Source organism: Pteronotus mesoamericanus, unplaced genomic scaffold (genome assembly GCF_021234165.1).
Source record: "Pteronotus mesoamericanus isolate MK-2021 breed Mesoamerican mustached bat unplaced genomic scaffold, CSHL_Meso_final contig_50, whole genome shotgun sequence".
Classification (NCBI taxonomy): Eukaryota; Metazoa; Chordata; class Mammalia; order Chiroptera; family Mormoopidae; genus Pteronotus; species Pteronotus mesoamericanus.
This window is the reverse complement of record NW_026555186.1, coordinates 28,698,945-28,717,945: the sequence shown is the minus strand read 5'-3', so window position 1 is coordinate 28,717,945 and position 19,001 is coordinate 28,698,945. Positions and strand designations below refer to the sequence as shown.

General features: G+C 39.8%; 2 protein-coding genes across 2 annotated transcripts in view; one reads left to right on the top strand and one right to left on the bottom strand.

Moving 5' to 3' along the window:
* The window catches only part of IQGAP2 (IQ motif containing GTPase activating protein 2), a 265,815-nt gene that overhangs the window by 59,374 nt on the left and 187,440 nt on the right, over nucleotides 1–19,001 (bottom strand). The window contains exon 14 of the mRNA XM_054578505.1: nucleotides 2,926–3,016. Within this exon, the coding sequence (XP_054434480.1) occupies nucleotides 2,926–3,016 (91 nt within the window). The remainder of the gene's footprint in view (nucleotides 1–2,925; nucleotides 3,017–19,001) is intronic.
* On the top strand, nucleotides 10,261–11,330 carry F2RL2 (coagulation factor II thrombin receptor like 2). The gene is given in 2 exon segments (XM_054578637.1): nucleotides 10,261–10,804; nucleotides 10,807–11,330. Coding segments are annotated over 2 exon segments (1,068 nt in total).

Genomic DNA, 19,001 nt, shown 5'->3' with positions numbered 1-19,001 from the left:
ATTCCTTAGGGTGCAGTAATGGAAAAAGGTTGAGAAACACTGTTCTAAGGAGTCAAAAGTAGAGACAAATCTACTTTAGGAAAGCAAGATGCTCCAGTGAAAATGAACATTGGGCCAAAATGAAGGAGACTTGAGTTCCTCTGCCCTTTTAATCCTTGCCTGTGGTAAAATTTGTGAGCCAACACATTTTCTTTTATCAAATTATCTGGGAGTGGAATTGATGCTTACAACACGTGACCAGAATCTGTTTCAAGTCTTCATACAAAGGATGAAAAATGTTTTTTAAAGTAAGATTAAATTCATGTTAAACTGGAAAATTCTCATCTCAGAGTCAGAATACACATCAGTTTTATCTTCAAAGCACCTTTCTGTTGTTATACAGCATAGAAAAAACTATATTAGCTCTTCTGAGGTACAGGACAGAGGTAGAAGGTAGGATTTTAAGTGTACAAGTTCGGAGTACAATGTCACACATTAGAGAAGACCTCTTTCTTTCTCTCTTTTTAAAAATATTTATTTATTTATTTTTAGACAGAGGGGAAGGGAAAAAGACAGAGAGGGAGAGAAACATCAATGCATGGTTGCCTCTCATGTGCCCCCTACTGGGGACCTGTCTTGCAACCCAGGCTTGTGCCCTGACTGGGAATTGAACAAGCGACCCTTTGGTTCACAGGTCGGCACTCAGTCAACTGAGCCACACCAGCCAGGGCAGACCTCTTACTTTCATGGTCAATAAATAGAAACAAGAGTCTCATGTTAAAAAACAGAATAAACATTTGCAGGCCAAATGTAAGAAGAATACAGAATAAAGGGAATAAAATAGTATCTGAATTGGTTTGCTTTCTAAGAGAAAAATTGTAACTCTCTTAGGCTACTTGAGTGCCTATATAATGATCTAATTTCTTGAAAGTTTTTCTTCAAACTACATTGCTTTCAATTTTATATTTAAATTCAAATCACTTATGTACACATCTCAATTTTATTTTCTTTTTCTTAAGGATTAGAACAAAAGGACTTCAAAGATCCTGAGGGTATAAAAGTTCAGGTTGGAGAAATACACATATTTTTCCTGGCTAAGGAAATAAAAACCAGATGTTCCTCACAGATGCTCCCTAAGTTTAAAAGCATGTGTCTGGAGCAAGAGTAAGCCCTCTCAATAGCGATCTGTGACCTGATAGAACAGGATAGATTCTACTTATGCTATGAATGGACAACTTAATGAACTAGACTTTTAGGAATCTTATTTTAATTTATGTAGGTTATTCATATATGTAGAGTGTTAGTATATTAATCTTGTAGCTATCTTACATTGCCATATGAATTTTCATACTATACCTTTATGAAAACAGAGGCTGTGGATAAAATTTGTTTTTAAAGTTCTAAGTGGAGCCTACATGGGGATTCTGCCAGTCACTGAGTATGTCTCTTCCAATTATGCATTCTGGACCTGGGGGGGAAATCCCAGGGTCCGAGGACCCACTGGGCCCACTGTGAGACAGACTTGAGCTGAAACTCCACTGATCACCTGGCCACTACTCCAATTGCTTGGACCACAGTGCCATTCTAGGTTTCTTGGAATTAGTGTCAGTTCAGAGCCAGGGTTCAGTAATCCCTGAAAAGCCTGATTATGTTCTTCTCCCCACCATAGCCACCATGATAAGAGGCCACAGGTCTCTCTGGGAGAAGCCAGGGAGAAAGGTAAACAGTATAAAATTTTGGTGGCGTAGCAGAGTCCTTTCTCGAGAGAATCCTGCCTTCCCTTTCACCAAGGGATGCTGGGTCTATAAACTGGCTCAAGTCTGGGGATTGATTGAGGGGCTATGACTTTCTGTTTTTATGATTCGAATAACACTTCTAGTCACGTGACCTAGAACTCTTCTTCCAATTATGCAAATAAGAATTTAGCCCTTGAAGAATTTGGTGTGGCTCAGTGGATCAAACGTTGGCCTGCAAACCAAACGGTTGCTGGTTCTATTCCCAGTCAGGGCACAGGCCTGGGTTGCAGGCCAGGCCCAAGGTTGGGGGCATGCAAGTGGCAACGGACCAATGTTTCCCACCCTCTCTGTCTCCCTCCCTTCCCCTCTTTCTAAAAATAAATAATAAATAAAATCTTTAAAAACAAGTATTTGGTAGACTGTCTACTTCGCGTCGAGGAACACCACGTTCCATTAGCCAATTCCAGAGATCCCTGTGAGTCAGCCTGTCCTGATGACTGCTTTGACTCTCCTGTCCATTATAATGTTATATCCGCTTGTGTTTTGGTGCTGAAGTGCTGCCAACTGGCCTCTGCCGGCCTCCCTGTAGATTTTGGACTTGCCAGCCTCTCCACGACCACATGAGCCACCTCCTAAAAATAATCTCCCTCTTTCCCTCTCCATATATGTATGTGTGTATAGATAGCTGTATGTATTCACTTTCCAGAAAAAACAGATCGATCTATCTAGCTAGCTATCTCTCTATCATCTGTCTATCTATCATCTTTGTACTTCTGGTTTTTTTTTTTAGAGAAAAATATTTATGTAGTTCTTTCTCAGGAAAACTCTAATACAGTGAAAAACATGGAAGGGAGGATGGACATTTATTGAGCAGAAATAGGCTAGTTTTCTAAGGATTAAGATAAAAAAGGACTCGGTTAAATTATAAATCTGGGAGTTTAGAAACCATTTTTTGCTTCCTAGGTTTTATTCAGCCACATTCTCAGATTTTGCTGGAGATAGCACCTTGTCATTGAAAAATAGTACAACCACCAAATCCTATTGTTGTATGAGCATGCATTCGAGAACTCAAATTGGCAGGAGAGTGCAAATCTTTTCAGAAATTAAAAATTACATATTTTTAAAAAATTATGAATTAATATAAAAAATTCAGAAGCATAACTAGAAAGAAGCAAGGCAAGTTGTGCCAGCAAAGGAGGCGAGGACTTACACTGCTTTGCTTTGTCCTTGTCCATGTTGGCCTCAGAGACTGCATGCTGTATCTCGTCCAGCCAAAGAATCTTAGAAGCACTCTCAGGGTCCTGGGAAGATGGTCATAGAATAAAAAAAAAAAAAGAACAGTGCATGAGGATGAAACAGAATTAATAGCTGCTTTTAAAGAGCCATTTTATGATCATTTCCAAAAGGTCTTATTTAGCACCTCCCAAGTTCTACCATACACTGTACGAGTTATTGAAGAAACAGACCCCAATCCAACCACTTCTCCCTTCTCCTCCTGCCACCCCCTCAGTCCTGCCCACCAGCATCTCTCACCTGAACAGCTTCTCTGGTCTCCTATTGGCCTTTGCTGCATTTAGGTTTGCCCTCTACCACAGTGGTCTACAGAGAACCAGGTGATTTCTTCAAAATGGACATCTCATTATACCACTCCTTGTCTTAAACTCCTCCAAAGACTTTCCTTGGAAGTTGGGAACAAACAAAACTCCCTTCCCATGGACTGTGGAGCTCTAACGATCTGGCTTCACCTCATTCTTCTCTACTCCCTATTCCAGACCTTTTCCCCAGCCTCCGTCAGATCACAACATTCTACCCCAGCTAACTTGGCTGTGATTATTCCTTATCATTTTGGGCCTTAATTCAAAGGCCACCTCCTCCAAAAGAAGACTTCTCTGGCCACCCTCACCTGATACTCGCTTCCGCAGTCCCTCAGTAACTGTGGTTCCTAAGGTGGCCCAGAGTGCCATGGGGTACTTTAAGTTTGAGGGCAACACAAAGACATCAACATTTATCAGATACAGAGACAAAAACAAAAACAGACAAAGAAATCATACAAAAACATAGTGATTGCCCTCATGGAGCGAGCAGTTTAGTAGAAGAGACAGATATATCAAAAAATAATTATAATGCAATATGATTAGGACATTAGCTCTAGAAACACAACATAGAAATAGCCAAAATGGGACTAACTTATAAGTAGTGGTACTGAGTTACAAAGGGGGAGAAAAGACTAAGTAAAAATACTTTTAGAAAGGAAGTGATAGCACCAATAGAAAGGTATTGAATTATCATTCCTTTTTTTTTTTCTTTTGGGTTGATTTTGATGATCTTGCTATAGGTGCAGTGCTGGAAGATAATTAACTGGGACTTAGAGACAGCAAATGCATTTTATATAAACTTGTCCAAGATTGCAAGTAAATTATCTTATCAGTAGAAATCAAATATTCAAGGGGAAGATGAGACATTCCATTTTTAAAAATGGGAACTTTGCCTATGTGTAGAAATAAATGTCACATACTAAAGCAAGACTGTGGTGAAGAGAAGGTAGCTCATGGGAGCCATGGAGAAACACCTTCATCATTTAGGACCCAAGAAGGGTGGGAAGCAGATACAAGTAACGTTCACCAGCTCCCCTGCAGGCTTCAACCCTGCTTCCCTCAGACACTCACATGAGATAATGTATGTGGAAAGAGTTCTGAGAGTGAGACAAAAATGTTTTATTTCAATCCTACAACCTCTGGGCTAATGGAGACCACTGAGGAAGTCTTGGTGCCTGCTTCCCCAATCATCTCTAGCTAGATCTGCCATACGGGAGCCGTCAGTGGTTAGAAAGGCTTTCATTTCTAAACAGGGTGAATGGGGAAGATTAAAATGAGAAGCTGAAGATTAGAGAAGAAATGAAGAGACAGGGGAACAGGAACTATTTTTTCTGTTTCCCAGACTGGAGAGAGCCCGTATCCACAAGGTACGGTCTACTACCTAAGCTCTATACAAGGTCAATGATGTATGTCTCAGGTTTTTTGAAGGGTATTTGCCAAATTCCTTTATAATTCATCACTGTAACAGATGCGTCATACAAACTTTTACTGAGATGAAAAAGAAGCTGCAATCCCACTTCAGAGTTGATGGGATTAGTTTTGAAAACTAAACAGAAGAGAGACTTTGCAAATCAAATGAATTCAAGTCAACAGTTGCTAGAGTTAAATGTAAAAAAAAAAAAAAATCAAGAGTAAAAACCAAATCCTATGAATGTAATGTCCCCTTTACAACTGCTCTCTAGAAGACTGGAAATATATTTACAGGGTGGTCACGGCTCTGCCTCCAGCTAAGCAGCCAGGTTCAACGTATGAGTTACAAATGGATTAAGTGAACAGAAACCAGGCCATCTGCAAATCAAGTTAAAAACTCCTAGAAAGTTGTAAACAAAAAAGTACCCTCTCTTCAATATTTTTGTACTTTTGGTTATTATTTCTACAATAAAATAGCATTTTATCTCAGTGTGTGTTACTATTTGCTATGTAGTTGAAGTATTAAAGACTGACTTTTGCTTGTAAAACTTGGTGTGGTGAAATTTAATCAAGATGTGAAAAGTTTGCAGAGACCAATTCATTCCTAGCTTATTCCTCCGGCCTTTAAGTACCATGTGAAATGTGTATTTTCTGATCCTTGCTGCATTTTATAAGCAATAGGCTGTTGGGTTGTCTTGCTTAGTGTTTCACCTTAAATTTTTGTAAGTTATAGAAAAATCTGTTCCAAGCAGTACTTTTTCTACATATTAAATCATATCCTCCATAATGTTACTCATAAAAGCTTATATGTTACACAACAATGTGAATGTACTTAATACTGAGTTGTGTTAATAATGTATTAACAGTTAATAATGGTTAAAATGGTAAATTTTATGTTATGTATATTTTGCCACAATTTTCTTAAAAAAAAAAAAAAAGCTTATTGTTGACTTTCTCACCAATCCCCCTGGAGTTAAGGAAGTCCTCTGCATTTCAACGTTGTATTATGATTTTAGTTTAATCAAATAGTGTTGTATGGCCGCCCCCCTCTAACCCCTACCCTTATTATCTGATCCTATTGAATGGCTCAAAATATGATGGGCTATGGCAAAAGTTCTGGCCGAGCACTGATGACAAATTCAGGCCAAAGTGACTTTGATGGAAAAATTTCAGAATAATCAAGCAATTAATTTTAACTTCATACAAATGTTTGCCTTTGATGATTTAATTTATAGTTATGTAATGAGTTTAAGAATCTGGATTTCAAATAGGTGGGAAGCTAAAGAAAAGGATAATTTCTGATTTTAATTATTAAGTAGAAGCTAATTATTATGTAGAAAGTTCATTCTGGAATCCCATGTTTAAAATGGAGAAAATATGAGAGAGTCAAAACTAACTACTGGGCAGCATCTATTTGCAGCTAACTTCTGCACAGGACTGTACACTATCTGCATTCTTTCCATGCACATAAGTGTGTGGGAGGGATTTACAGCATCTATTCAGAATGGACTATTACGGGTGGGTAAGAGTTAAACAACTCTCTCCAGGGGCAACATCCTGCGTTCAGAGGCTCGGTCTGAGCCATGCACACTGATACAAGAGTGCTGTCACAGCCTTTCCAGGAAAAGGCTTTTGACTTTTTGTCAAAGTGCTAAGCTCTTTTCTTACGGGTGGAGGTGTTGCTTTGTGCTACTGAATCTGATTCTCTTCACATTTCTCACAAATTGCCACCCAAATGGCAGTTTGATCTTAGGTATTAAAAGGTGGCACCATGGAAGTAAACAGCTATAGTTCATTCACTTTCTTTAAACCTTGTCAAAGACTAAGTGTTCTCTACTTATATGTAAAAATTTGTGGCACAGTCAAGATTTTAGACCCCTACCATTAATTCAGGAGTCAATTTTCTTTGTGAGAGGTTTTTGATTTTCTAAGCATTTCTTCTGATTCAGCAAAGGTAGAACTTTTTAAAAAGATTTTAAAAATCCTATGTTTATACCTTCTGGTGAGGCATAAAGGGGGAAAACAAGGACATTCTCAGAGAGACCAAGTGGTCTGCTTTCAATAGTCAGCAATGCTAATGAATTAGCATTTCTTAATGAAATACCTTTTTTGACTTTCAGTGATGCCAGGGATTTGATTCTCCCTACCCTCATATATGATTTTTAAATTTTAGAAATGAAATCTCCCAAATACTATCATTCAATTCATAATGTGTTTCCTATTGTACTGAACACAATGTTAGCCTGGAACTTTCTGCTTGCTCCAAAATTAACCAAGTTGGGCTAGATCTGCATCTATAACTTACTGTTAGGTTACACGCCTGTCAACGCGGTAAGGGCGGGAGAGCTGGACAGAACAATGATGGGGGGGGCAGGAAACAAAATTAAAAAACAAACAAACAAACCCAAACCTCTGTAAAGGAGTGTTGTAGAACTGACAGCTAGAATCACAGAAAAGAGCACTCAGAGAACCCATGGATAGCAGCAGGTGGAATTTAGGAATAGGATGAAGCGAATGCTATTTCTGGAGTGGATGAACCAAAATGCAGCAGAGCAGCAAAAGAAGCAATGCTTGTGGGTGGACGTAGTTCCTTCAAGATGCTGGTGGAGTTTGGAGGCAGTGACTTTACAGTCTTCCATAGGGTGGGGGAGAAATGTGAAGTGGCTGAAGTCCGCTCCCTCTGGACCTGAGCCTCCTTAAGGCCTTTTGTTGGGTTGGAAAACATTTTAGAATCATTATGCTACATGGAAACCTGTACAAAGAATCCAATAGATTAAAAAAGAAATTTAACAGTGAGAAGTGAGTGCTGTTCTTATGGAAAGCCAGGATGTAGAGGATAAAAGACTTGCTCACACTGAATCAATCAGCTGGGATTCTCATGGTAAATGGAATCAAGGCTTTTTCAGAGTCAATGTTTAGCATGTTTTTTTGGCATGATGTCTTGCTCAACACAGGGATCAGGGATTTTCTGAAAACTGACAAACACCTGGTTTCGACAGCTCTCTCATCACAACCCACGCAGCAGGGTCTTCAGCCACCATCTTCCAGCTTCCTGCCAATCTTGGAAGCACTTCTATTTAGGGGAATGTCAGGTACAAGAATTTTCCAAAACACAAAAGTGCGCAAAAGGCTTTGTGTGGCTGAACTCGACACACAAACATGCCTTCACACGCCTCACAGTTCACATCTAAACACAGGCACAAACCACCACCCCTTTCCAGATTTTTCCTTTTCTTTAATCTAGCTTCCCTTAAGTAACACCTGAGCACCTCCCTGCCCCTGTTTGTTCGGGCAAAACTCTCCCCCGTTGTGCCACACTGAATTCAGTTTCTGCAATCTCAGGGCTATGAAGGAGGTTTCAATTTCACCTGGGGTGAACTGGTAGAGATGAAAACAGGAAGAGAAACTGGCTTTTTGAATAAGAACCAGATTACTGAACACTAACCTCAAGTATTCAACACGTAGGAATTCAGAGGTCATGGGAAAAGGAACTGGCAGAGGAGTGGCATTTTAAATTGACAAGTGTGTTTAAATTCAGCATAAAAGGTCATCTTAATGGAAATTTGAATAATCTAATTTCTATACACATCAAAAGTTAACTTATGAAAAAATTATATAACGATAAACAGGTCATTATCAAAGTATTGATGTTTGTTTTGTTTTTGAAACTGCTCTTTCAAGAATTATTAATATCAAAATGCCATGTAATGCCAAATAATTATAGCATTTATTGGTTTCATCCTCTGACTTTTCTTCCTTTGTCTCCCCTCCTCTTAAAATCTAGTATTTCCCCTAAAGTCTGCCTTTGGATGTTTTGTTCCCCCTCACATCTCTCTCTAGGCTGTTCAGCCACCCCTATTAAACTAAACTACAGCCTCTATGCAGACCAAGAAATCCACACCTTTCATTTGGGCTCCTGAAATTTTGGCCTCTACATCTAAGTCTTCTAACCCACCTTGGGACCTCCTACACGCTAATATCCCACCAGCAACTCAAACTCAGGAATACTCAAAAGTGAGATCTTAGCTTCTTTCTGTTGCTGTCCCTTGGACCATTCTCATTTTCCAAGTCATCTAAAGTAGATACACCCAAGTCAGGTTTGCCTCCTTCCACATTGCCTCCATAGCAGCTGGGTACCAAGGCCCTTTAACCCTCCGTCAGAGTTTCCTGTGTTCATCTTCACCTTTCCACTGCTATTGCTCTCGGTCCATAACTTACCATCCTGAGTTAAAATGATAACAACAGGCTCCAAATCAGCCCCCCTTACCTCCAATTTCTTATCTTTTCAGTCTATTCTCTACACTGACACCAAAGTCACCTTAAGTACAAGTCAAATAAATCATGGCTATATTAGTTTCCTATTGCTGCCATAGCAAATCACCATAAATTAGTGGCTTAAATAATTTATTAATATAATATTTCTGGGAGTTACAAGTCCTAAAATCAACGTGATAGTAGGGCTGGGTTCACTCTGGAGGCTTCTGAGGAGAATGTTTTCTTGCCCTTTTTCTAGAAGCTGCTTGCATTCCTTGGTTCATGGCTCCTTTCATCCTCAAAGCCAGCAGCATAGCATCTTCAAATCTCTCTCTCTCTGACTTCGACTTTCTTTCCTCCCTGTTGTAAGGACTCTTATGGTTATATGGCTACCTGGACAATCCAGGATACTCTCCCCATCACCAGATCCTTAATCACATCTGCAAAGTCCTTTGTGCCACGTAAGGTAACACATTCACAGGCTCCAGGAATTAGCAGAGAGAATCTTTGGTATCATTATGCTGTCCACCGCATGGCCATCCGTCTGCTCATAATTTTTTTGTGTACAATTCCAGCATCTATCAATGGACACATGATTTCCTAGGACAGGTTAGGGGCCTTTCAGAGATTTTGCTGTAACCTAATCTTTCAACTTTATCTCTCAGATGAAGTTTATTAGCATAAGACAATTTTTTTTGTGTAACTTTTCTGTTTGTCTGAGAGTCGAAGACAGGGTTGGAGTTTATTTAAAAACCCTATGCAGTAAAATAGGCGATAAACATCTGTTGAATTAACTTATCTGACACTCCTAGATCCCATGAGAGATCACACTATGCCTTTGCCCATTCCTCATCTATCAGAATCTTATTCTTCTATTAAATCCCATGTCTTTATGAACCTCACTTATCTCTGCTTACATTCATCTTTTCATTGATATTTTGCTCAAACACCTAAATCTGTTAACTATTGTGTGAACGACTATACCGTGTATAGTTAATATGACATTGGCTTATAATGGTCTGGTGGGCTATTTTGTTTCCCTCCAACAGTATTATAAATTCCTTACATGTAACGAGTTATCATCTACTTTTTGCTCCTGCATTAGCTAGCATGGTACTGGTACCTGAGATGCCTTTGGTTGCTTGATCTACAATGATATTTTAAAAATAAAAATGACCCTAAATCTTACAACTACAGAAATTGTGTAGCATAATACATTTAGTTTCATTGTCTTCTTAACCATAGATATGGCTCAGCAAAATACCACATGTTAATACTTCTTTTTAATGACAGGTACGGAAAATGATGCAGACAAACTGGCAGAGCCGACGTTACTTACTAAGACCTTCCATGGAGCTCCCCAAATTCTTTTGAAGAGATCACCCTTTTCTGCCATAGAAGGCTGGACAGGAACCACAACTGTAAAAACTAAGTGCCCTGAAGAAAGTGTTTAAAATCTCCATGTGAATAATGCTACCATGGGGTATCTGAGCAACTCCTTAACTACCAAACTGATATCTGCTATCTACATCCTGGTGTTCACAGTAGGTGTGCCAGCCAATACAGTGACCTTGTGGGTGCTCTTCAGGACCAGATCCATCTGAGCGACCATCTTCTATATCAACCTGGCCATTGCAGACTTTTTTTTCTGTGCCACACTGCCCTTTATAATAGCTTACCATCTCAATGGGCACAACTGGGTATTTGGAGAGGTCTTGTGCCGGGCCACCACGGTTACCTTTTATGGCAACATGTACTGCTTCATTCTGATCCTTGCCTGCATCGGCCTCAGCCGCTACCTAGCCACTGTCCATCCTTTTACTTACCGGGGCTGCCGAGGCGTACCTATGCCTTGATAACGTGTGGATTGGTGCGGGCAATGGTTTTCTTATACATGCTGCCATTTTTCATCCTGAGGCAGGAGTATTATCTTGTCCACAGGGATATCACCACCTGCCATGATGTCCACAACATATGCGCATCTTCATCTCCCTTCCAACTCTACTACTTCATCTCCTTGGCATTCTTTGGATTCTTAATTCCATTTGTGGTCATTATCTATTGCTACACAGCCCTCATTCGGATGCTTAATGTATACAACAATAGGTGGTTGTGGTATGTGAAGGCGAGTCTCCTCATTCTCATGCTTTTTACCATTTGCTTTGCTCCAAGCAATATTATACTTATTATTCACCACGCCAACTACTGTTATAACACCGATGGTTTATACTTTATCTATCTCATAGCTTTATGCCTGGGTAGTTTGAATAGTTGCTTAGATCCATTCCTTTATTTTCTCATGTCAAAAGTCACAGATCACTCCACTGCTTATCTTACAATAGTGAGATCACCTTAGAGAACAAGCAAAGCTATTTGTGAAAACATACATTCTGGGATAATACGCACATAAGTGCAAGGAGCTTTATCCTCTAGCTCTATTTTTGAGCTCCTAAGAGATGGTGCTTCAAAATAAGACATTACAAAAGCACTAGCTTAAAAAAATACTATCAGTATTTTAAGAACATCAGTGCAGGAGAAAAGATATCACCATTCTTTTTATGGCAACCAACACATTTGTCTGACTAGTACTTCAAGCTCTTTATATCTCCATCTTCCCTACTTCTATAAACTTTCTACTGTAGATGGAGAATGGGACGAGGGAAAATGACCTTCCATGGAGCAGCATGGGGAGAAGCTAAGATCTCAGGTTTTTGTATCTGGCATCACTTCTGATTCTTCTGCTTCCTTCAACTTTCGTGCTGGTGGTTGCCTCATCAGCTGACTCAATCTTTGAGAGCTCTCAGTAGGCCCCCCTGTCTTAGTCTCACCTTTGCCTTCCAACCATTTTCTTCACAGACAGCCTACCCTCCACTGCACGGGGCCCCTGCCACGTTTTTCCTCCTCAACTATCAGTTTGAATACCTCACTCAAACCCTCAGCTCATGGCAGCATTATTTATAATAGCCAAGCTATGAAAGCAACCCAAGTGCCGCTCAAGAGATGAGTGGATAAAAAAGCTGTGGCATATATACAATAAAATATTCCTTGGTCATAATAAAGAATGAAATCTTACTGTTTGCAACAGGATGGACCTACAGGGTATTGTGCTCCGTGAAATAAATCAGAGAAAGATAAATACAACATGATTTCACTTATATGCAGAAGATAAGGAACAAAATAAATGAACAAACAAGATTGAAACAGACTCATAGATACAGAGAGAGGACTGGTAGTTGCCAGAGGTGAGGGGCAGTTGGGGCAATGGGTAAAAGAGGCAAAGGTACTAAAAACCACAAGTTGGTAGTTACAGAATAGTCACGGAGATAGAAAGACAGCATAGGAAATATAGCCAATAATATTGTGATAACTGTATGGTGCTAGTTGGGGTACTGAAAAATATCGAGGGGAACACTATATAAAGTATACAATTACCTAATCATTAAGCTGTATACTTGAAAACAATACAAAAATATGTAAGAACCAACATAAAAACCTCCACTGACTTTCCACAGCTTTGGAATAAATAATAAATCTTTAGTTTGGTATTCAGGGCTAACCTTCTAATTTTACTTTCCAATAAACCTTGCCTGTGACATAGATACAGCCAAGCTTCTTGTTTTGCTGTGACATTTCTCCTCTTCTTGCCCTTCTCCTAGCGGGAAAGCTATTTCTATCATGTTTGCGTTAATTCTTTCCATCTCTTGAAATCCTCAAAGGACTGTTCTTTCCTGATTCTCAAGCAAAAAGTTTACTTTTCTAATCTGAACTTTCAAAGCATTTCACTGTACTTTTATTTTTAATTTTTATCCTCATCCAAGGATACTTTTTCATTGCCTTTGGAAAGAGAGGAGACAGTGAGGGCGAGGAGAGAAACACTGATGTGAGAGAGAAACATTGATTGGCTGCCTCTTATAGGCTCCCAACTGGGGACAGAACCCGCAACTTAGATATGTGCCCTGACCAGGAATCGAACCCGTGACATTTCAGTGCATGGGACAATACTCCAACTGAGTCAGGGCTGTATTTTTATTATGGTACATATATAATTAATTTATATACAAATATTGATTCCATAAACACTTAAATACCATGTGTAATAGAGAAGGAGCTCCTTCCCTCCCTTCTTTGTGCTTTCTGTGGTAACGCGAGGACCAAGTTTCTTCAGGGTCTGAGGGGTCCAGCTCCATGCTATATATATATTATGTGGCTAAATGAATGAAAGAATAAAATCCCAAAGCATCTTAACAGCATCAAAGTCCATTAAATTCATACTGAGAAAGCAAGGTACTGTGTATGCCACGGACAACATCATTTTTGGTTGGACATGTACAAAAAATAGGGAAGCTAAGCTATAAATATATTCAAAGTCATTTAAAAGTTTAAAATGCCTCTATTATTTTTGTTCCTTAAACATGCTTTTTAATGGAAAAATGATATTTTGTTATAAATATCCAGTACTTTCCTGTAGGTAATGACTATTTTTCCCTTAGTTTAAGGATTAGACAGGAGATAAAATATTAATAGTTAAGCGCATGAAAGATTACTGACATGAATTTTCAAGTCTGTAAAAATGTACATTGACCATTATACTCTGTAGTGACCATCAAAACAATAAAAATTTTAAGTGCCATATTTTTGAATGTGCAATTTCCTGTTTCCTATGGACTCAGGTTAAAAAACAACAATATGCCCATGAAGACCCTTTACAGCATGTATGTGGTTTATGTGAAGAATCAAAATCAGGTAAACTCTAAAGCAAGCAAGAAAAACAAATCTAAAATAAGTTTCAAGGCGATAAAAACTTCAATGGAAAGAACTGGTTGCTGCAAATAATCAACTGCATTACAGTTAACTATGGAAAATATGCGACAATATTTGCTTGTTAAAAGCACACTTTATTTTTATGTAGTACATTACCTGTAGCAAAACATAACTTTTAAAAGGGAGGAGGGGGGGGGATAATCCATATGTTCTCAAGCAAAGCCTTCAATTTAAAAATAGCTCAAAGATGAAGGCATAGGAAGACACACTTAGCCTCATTGCACAACCATAAGAAGGAACACAACTAACTTAGAAATAAACTTCCAGAAAACCACCTAGAAAAACACCCAGAACTGCACAGTAGTCCAACGGCCAAGGATTTAGAGAAGCTCTGTTCATCCAGACGGGTACGAGGGGTGGAGATGGGGAGCCTGGGCAGGAGGACACAGTGTGGCGGCAGTGGCTGGTGGAATGAACGGTCCCGTATTCACGTGTGGTGGATAAAAACCAGGGGACACATTGTGAGCAAGGGACCCAAGTCCCAACCCAGAGAGCACAGCCCAAATCCCAGCACCAGAAAAATAAAGACTCATAATTTCTAGCTGTAAACCCAGTCGGGGTTGGGGCAGAGGAAGAAACTGCTGGTTTCTCAGGACAGCCTGGAATGTATGCAAACCCACCCACTCTGGGAACCACAACCAGGACAGCAGCTGGAGGGGCACCGGCCGCATCCAGGAAGTAGGTGAAGTGACTGGAAAAGAGGCAAGTACCAGGCAAGCCTCCAATAGTCAGCCAGCAGCAGCACTGTTCCCGCTTCAACCCCTCCCCGACATGCTGAGCCACAAAGCAGCGAAGCAGGTTGCTTTGCCCTGGTAAATACCCAAGTCCCCACCGCATACAACTTAACAGGGATGCTAAGACAGGAAATCAAACCTAGTACAGAGACACAGGGAGGCTGCTAAAATGAGGAGACAAAAAATATGGCCCAAATAAAGGAATAGAACAGAACCCAGAAAAAGAACTAAGTGATGCAGAGATAGCCAACCTATCAGAGGCAGAGTTCAAAACACTGACCGTTAGCATGCTCAAAGATCTCACTGAATACGGCAAAAGCATAACGGAAGAAATGAAGGCTATACTAAGGGAAGTAAAGAAAAATCCACAGGAAACCATCAGTGAAGAGAAGGAGCCGGGATTCAAATTAATGATTTGGAACATAAGGAAGAAATAAACATTCAACCAGAACAAAATGAAGAAACAAGAATTCAAAAAAAATGAGGAGAGTTTAAGAAGACTCTGGGACATCCCCAAAAGGGCCAACATCCGAATCATAGGGATGCCGGAAGGAAAAGAGGAAGAGCAAGAAATTGAAAAGTTATTTGAAAAAATAATGAAAGAGAACTTCCCAGATTTGGTGAAGGAAATAGACATACAAGTCCAGGAAGCACAGAGTCCTGAATGAGTTGGACCCAAAGAGATCCACACCAAGACACATCATATTTATAATGCCAAAATTTAAAGATAACGAGAGAATCTTAAAAGCAGCAAGAAAAAGAAAGAGAGTTACCTACAAAGTCATTCCCATAAGACCATCAGCTGATTTCTCAAAAGAAACTTTACAGGCAAGAAGGGACTGGTAAGAAGTATCCAAAGTGATGAAAAGTAAGGACCTACAACCAAGATTACTCTATCCAGCAAAGCTATCATTTAGAATTGAAGTGCTTGATAAAGTGCTTCCAGACAAAGTAAAGCTGTTCATCATTACCAGACCCTTATTATATTAAATGTTAAAGGGTCTTATTTAAGAAAATGAAGATCAAAACTATGAATTAAAATGAATTAAAATGACTCATAACTACCAACAACTGAATCTAAGACACAAAAAACAAACTAAGCAAACAACTGGAACAAGAATGGAATCATAGATATGGAGATCATTTGGAAGGTTATCAGTTGGGAGGGGGAAGGGAGAGAATGGGGGAAAAGGTATAGGGATATAGAAGCATAACTGGTAGGTACAAAATAGGGGGATATTAAGAACAGTAAAGGCAATGGAGAAGCCAAAGAACTTCTATGAACAACCCATGAACCTGAACTAAGCGGGGGGATCGCTGGAGGAAAGGGGGGTACCAGATGGAGGGGGGCAAAGGAGAAAAAATTGAAACAGCTGTAATAGCATAATCAATAAAATATACTTTAAAAAATAGCCCAAAATTCACTGCCTCCAGTGAATAGACAAGGTGTGGTCTCTGCTAAGTGTATGACAACATGACCTTGACCCAGACTTTCCCAAAGAGACAAAAGAAATTTGGTGGCTACACGAAGGTTATACTTGAAATACTATTAATAAGGGCCAAGAGTCCTCACCAACTTACACCACTGCCCTCAATCTTTGATAAAACAGCATCCATTCTTTGTAGATGTTATCATTGAGACCTTTAATACTGGATTGTTTGCTACAAGTTTAATTTATACTGACAATACCAGTAATATAATTTTCTTCTATTATTTTCCATGGCTGGACCTTGGGAAGGATAGGCACAGAAATACTACCATAAAATACAACTGGAAACCTCTAGCTACCAAAACAGCAGAGGTTAAAAGAGAAACACAGAGACCCCTCCAAATGAACAGAACCAGATTCCACTTCCCATCACCTCCTACCCCTGAAAGAGAAGATCAGGTTGAGAAAAGAGTTTTAAAACTAATAGGTGAGGGGAGGGGAGGTAGAAGGGGACTAAATGGTAATGGAAAAAAAAATATAATAAAGATTAAATTAAAAAAAAAGAAATAACTAATGAGCAGAGAAAGAGAACTGTTTAAAAACAGGAATTTAACCAAATCAGATTCACTGCTTGGAATTGTTTTAAATCTGTTAGCTGTTGCCAATACAGTTCAAATCCCTAGTTTTTTTGGCCAAAAGTGGTTTAGTGCCTTAACTAGAACCCAGTTCCCCAGGCTCGCATTTAATGCTCTAATTACACTGTTAAAGCTACTGCTTTCCCACTTAGGAAGGATGCCCAGCAGAGAGCTGGCACACCTCATGATCGCTCAGGGGAGCACGTGGGGATCCTGGAGAGGTGCTGCGGCTTGATTTAGAACCTTACAATGGAATGCGCTGGAGGGACCCCCACTGCCTGCCTTGGGAACGTTTGTGGGGTCTGGCTCACCTCGAGGACAAACCCCTATGTGACTGTGGGCAGAGGATCATCGTATAATCCTATAAGGTAGGTACTACTATTCTCATTTTACATAAATAGAGAAGTTTGGTGACTTAACTAAAATCCCTAGCTAATTTGTGGCAAAGCCAAGATTTGAATAGCACCTTCTGTTTTCAAAGCAAATGTAACTTCATTTTTTACTTTATTTTTTATTATTCAATCTATGCTTTTTATTATATTTTTTGTATTACCATTTATCCATCTTATACCCTCTTCCATCTCCCCCTACACTGCCTCCCCGCCCCCCACAATCACCACACTGTTGTCTGTGTCAGTAAATTCTTTTCCTTTTTTGCTCAATCCCTCCAACCCCACCCCCACTCACAATCCCACCCCCAGCGCTATCTGCCTGCTCTTTATGTGTGAGTCTGTCTCTATTTTGCGAAGCAAATAACTTTTATCTTAAAACACCAGTAAGTGTGTCATGTGCCAGGGCCACAGCTATGCCAGTGGGAACAGCAGGAGGCGGCCCACTCTTCCTGGTTGACAGGCTCTCCTCCCCTGCCCCTGGGATGTGACCACAAGGTTTGGATTTGAGTCTCATGCTCCCACTCACTGGCCTGGCATTCAACCCAAGCGTCAGGTTCACTCGCATCGGGTAAGAGAGCACCTGTCCCCCTGTCCCCCACAGTCACTGTGGGGCTCAAATGAAGATCTGTGTGAGGCCATGTGTAAAGTGTAGGTGCTAAGCCGGGCTGCAGCCATGCTGACCGGAGGGCTAAAAGCACAGAAGGCCCATCCCGTAGGGAGCAGTTTTCTTCACCTTTAATGATGTACTTTAGTTATGTGGACTGAGCAGGATTTACATGGTTTTATTTTTTTATTTTTAGTGAATTTTTAATTATTAAAATTTGTTTGCATAGGTAATACATGACACAAAATTAAAAAGATTAAAAAACATTTCTTTTTCTTCCCTAGCCACTCAATGCTCTTCCCCAGAGGCAACCACTTCTGTATGCTGTTGGAGACTAGATGATCCCAAAATGTTTCTAATGATTCGAGATGAAGTTAGTTACTCCCAAGGCGGCACCTGAATTGGAATTTGTGTTCTAGAAACTAGATTAAGTGACTGGGGGAACTGGCCTTTTGTGAGCTGTTTACCTTGTTTTTTTAAAGTTTAGAAACACTGAATAAGTAATACACGCACTCTGTAAAAAAGTTAGCAATCCAAATGGCACAGGGAGAAAAGGAAGTCTCATACCTTCTGTATAGCTCACCCTCCAGACAGTGTCTTCTTCCAGAAATATTTTATGCACATATAAGCCTACATATATATGGCTGTCTATCCCATATTTGTATGCAGGTGGAAGCATACATACACTTAACACACATATTAAATATTGTCCCATATAGAACCATTCATTCTGTTTGACATATTTCACATATAGATATATTGCAATTTAACAAGCCACCTCTTGATGGACATTTCAGTTGGTTTTGGTCTTTTGCTATTACAAACAATGCTGCAATAAACATCCTTTTCCATCTGCCTTTATGCACAATAATATATGTTTCTGAGTCACACAGACCAGGTCGTAGTTTCAGAAATAATTACTTGTTGGGGTAACATTGGACAACTTAGTCTTAGCTTCATTATCTGTAAGATGATGGTAATGATAGTTCATAGAGATGGTCTGAGGATTATGTGAGAATGCGCACAAAGTACCTAATATCATGTCAGCAAAGAGCAGGTGATCAACAAGTGTTTGCTCTCACTGAAGATGTATTTCTTGTTTCATATGAGGCAGTTCCTGGGTTCTAAAGACCTGTACAGAGGAGATGCTCACTGCTTTTGGGTTTGGCTAGCGCCTGGAGCATGAAAGCTATGAGTGGCTAGGTCCCAGGTAGCATCACTTCCACTCTCAAGTGACAAGTCATACAAGCCTCATCACTCAGCCCCAGTACCCTTCCAAGAGTGGCCAGTATCTGTCAGATTCCTCATAATAATGGTACAAGCTCCATAGCCAGATAAAATCCTCTGCTCTTTATGGGGACTCTGGCTAGGTCAGTCTCCTCCTATGCCCAGAACAAACCATTCTGGTACC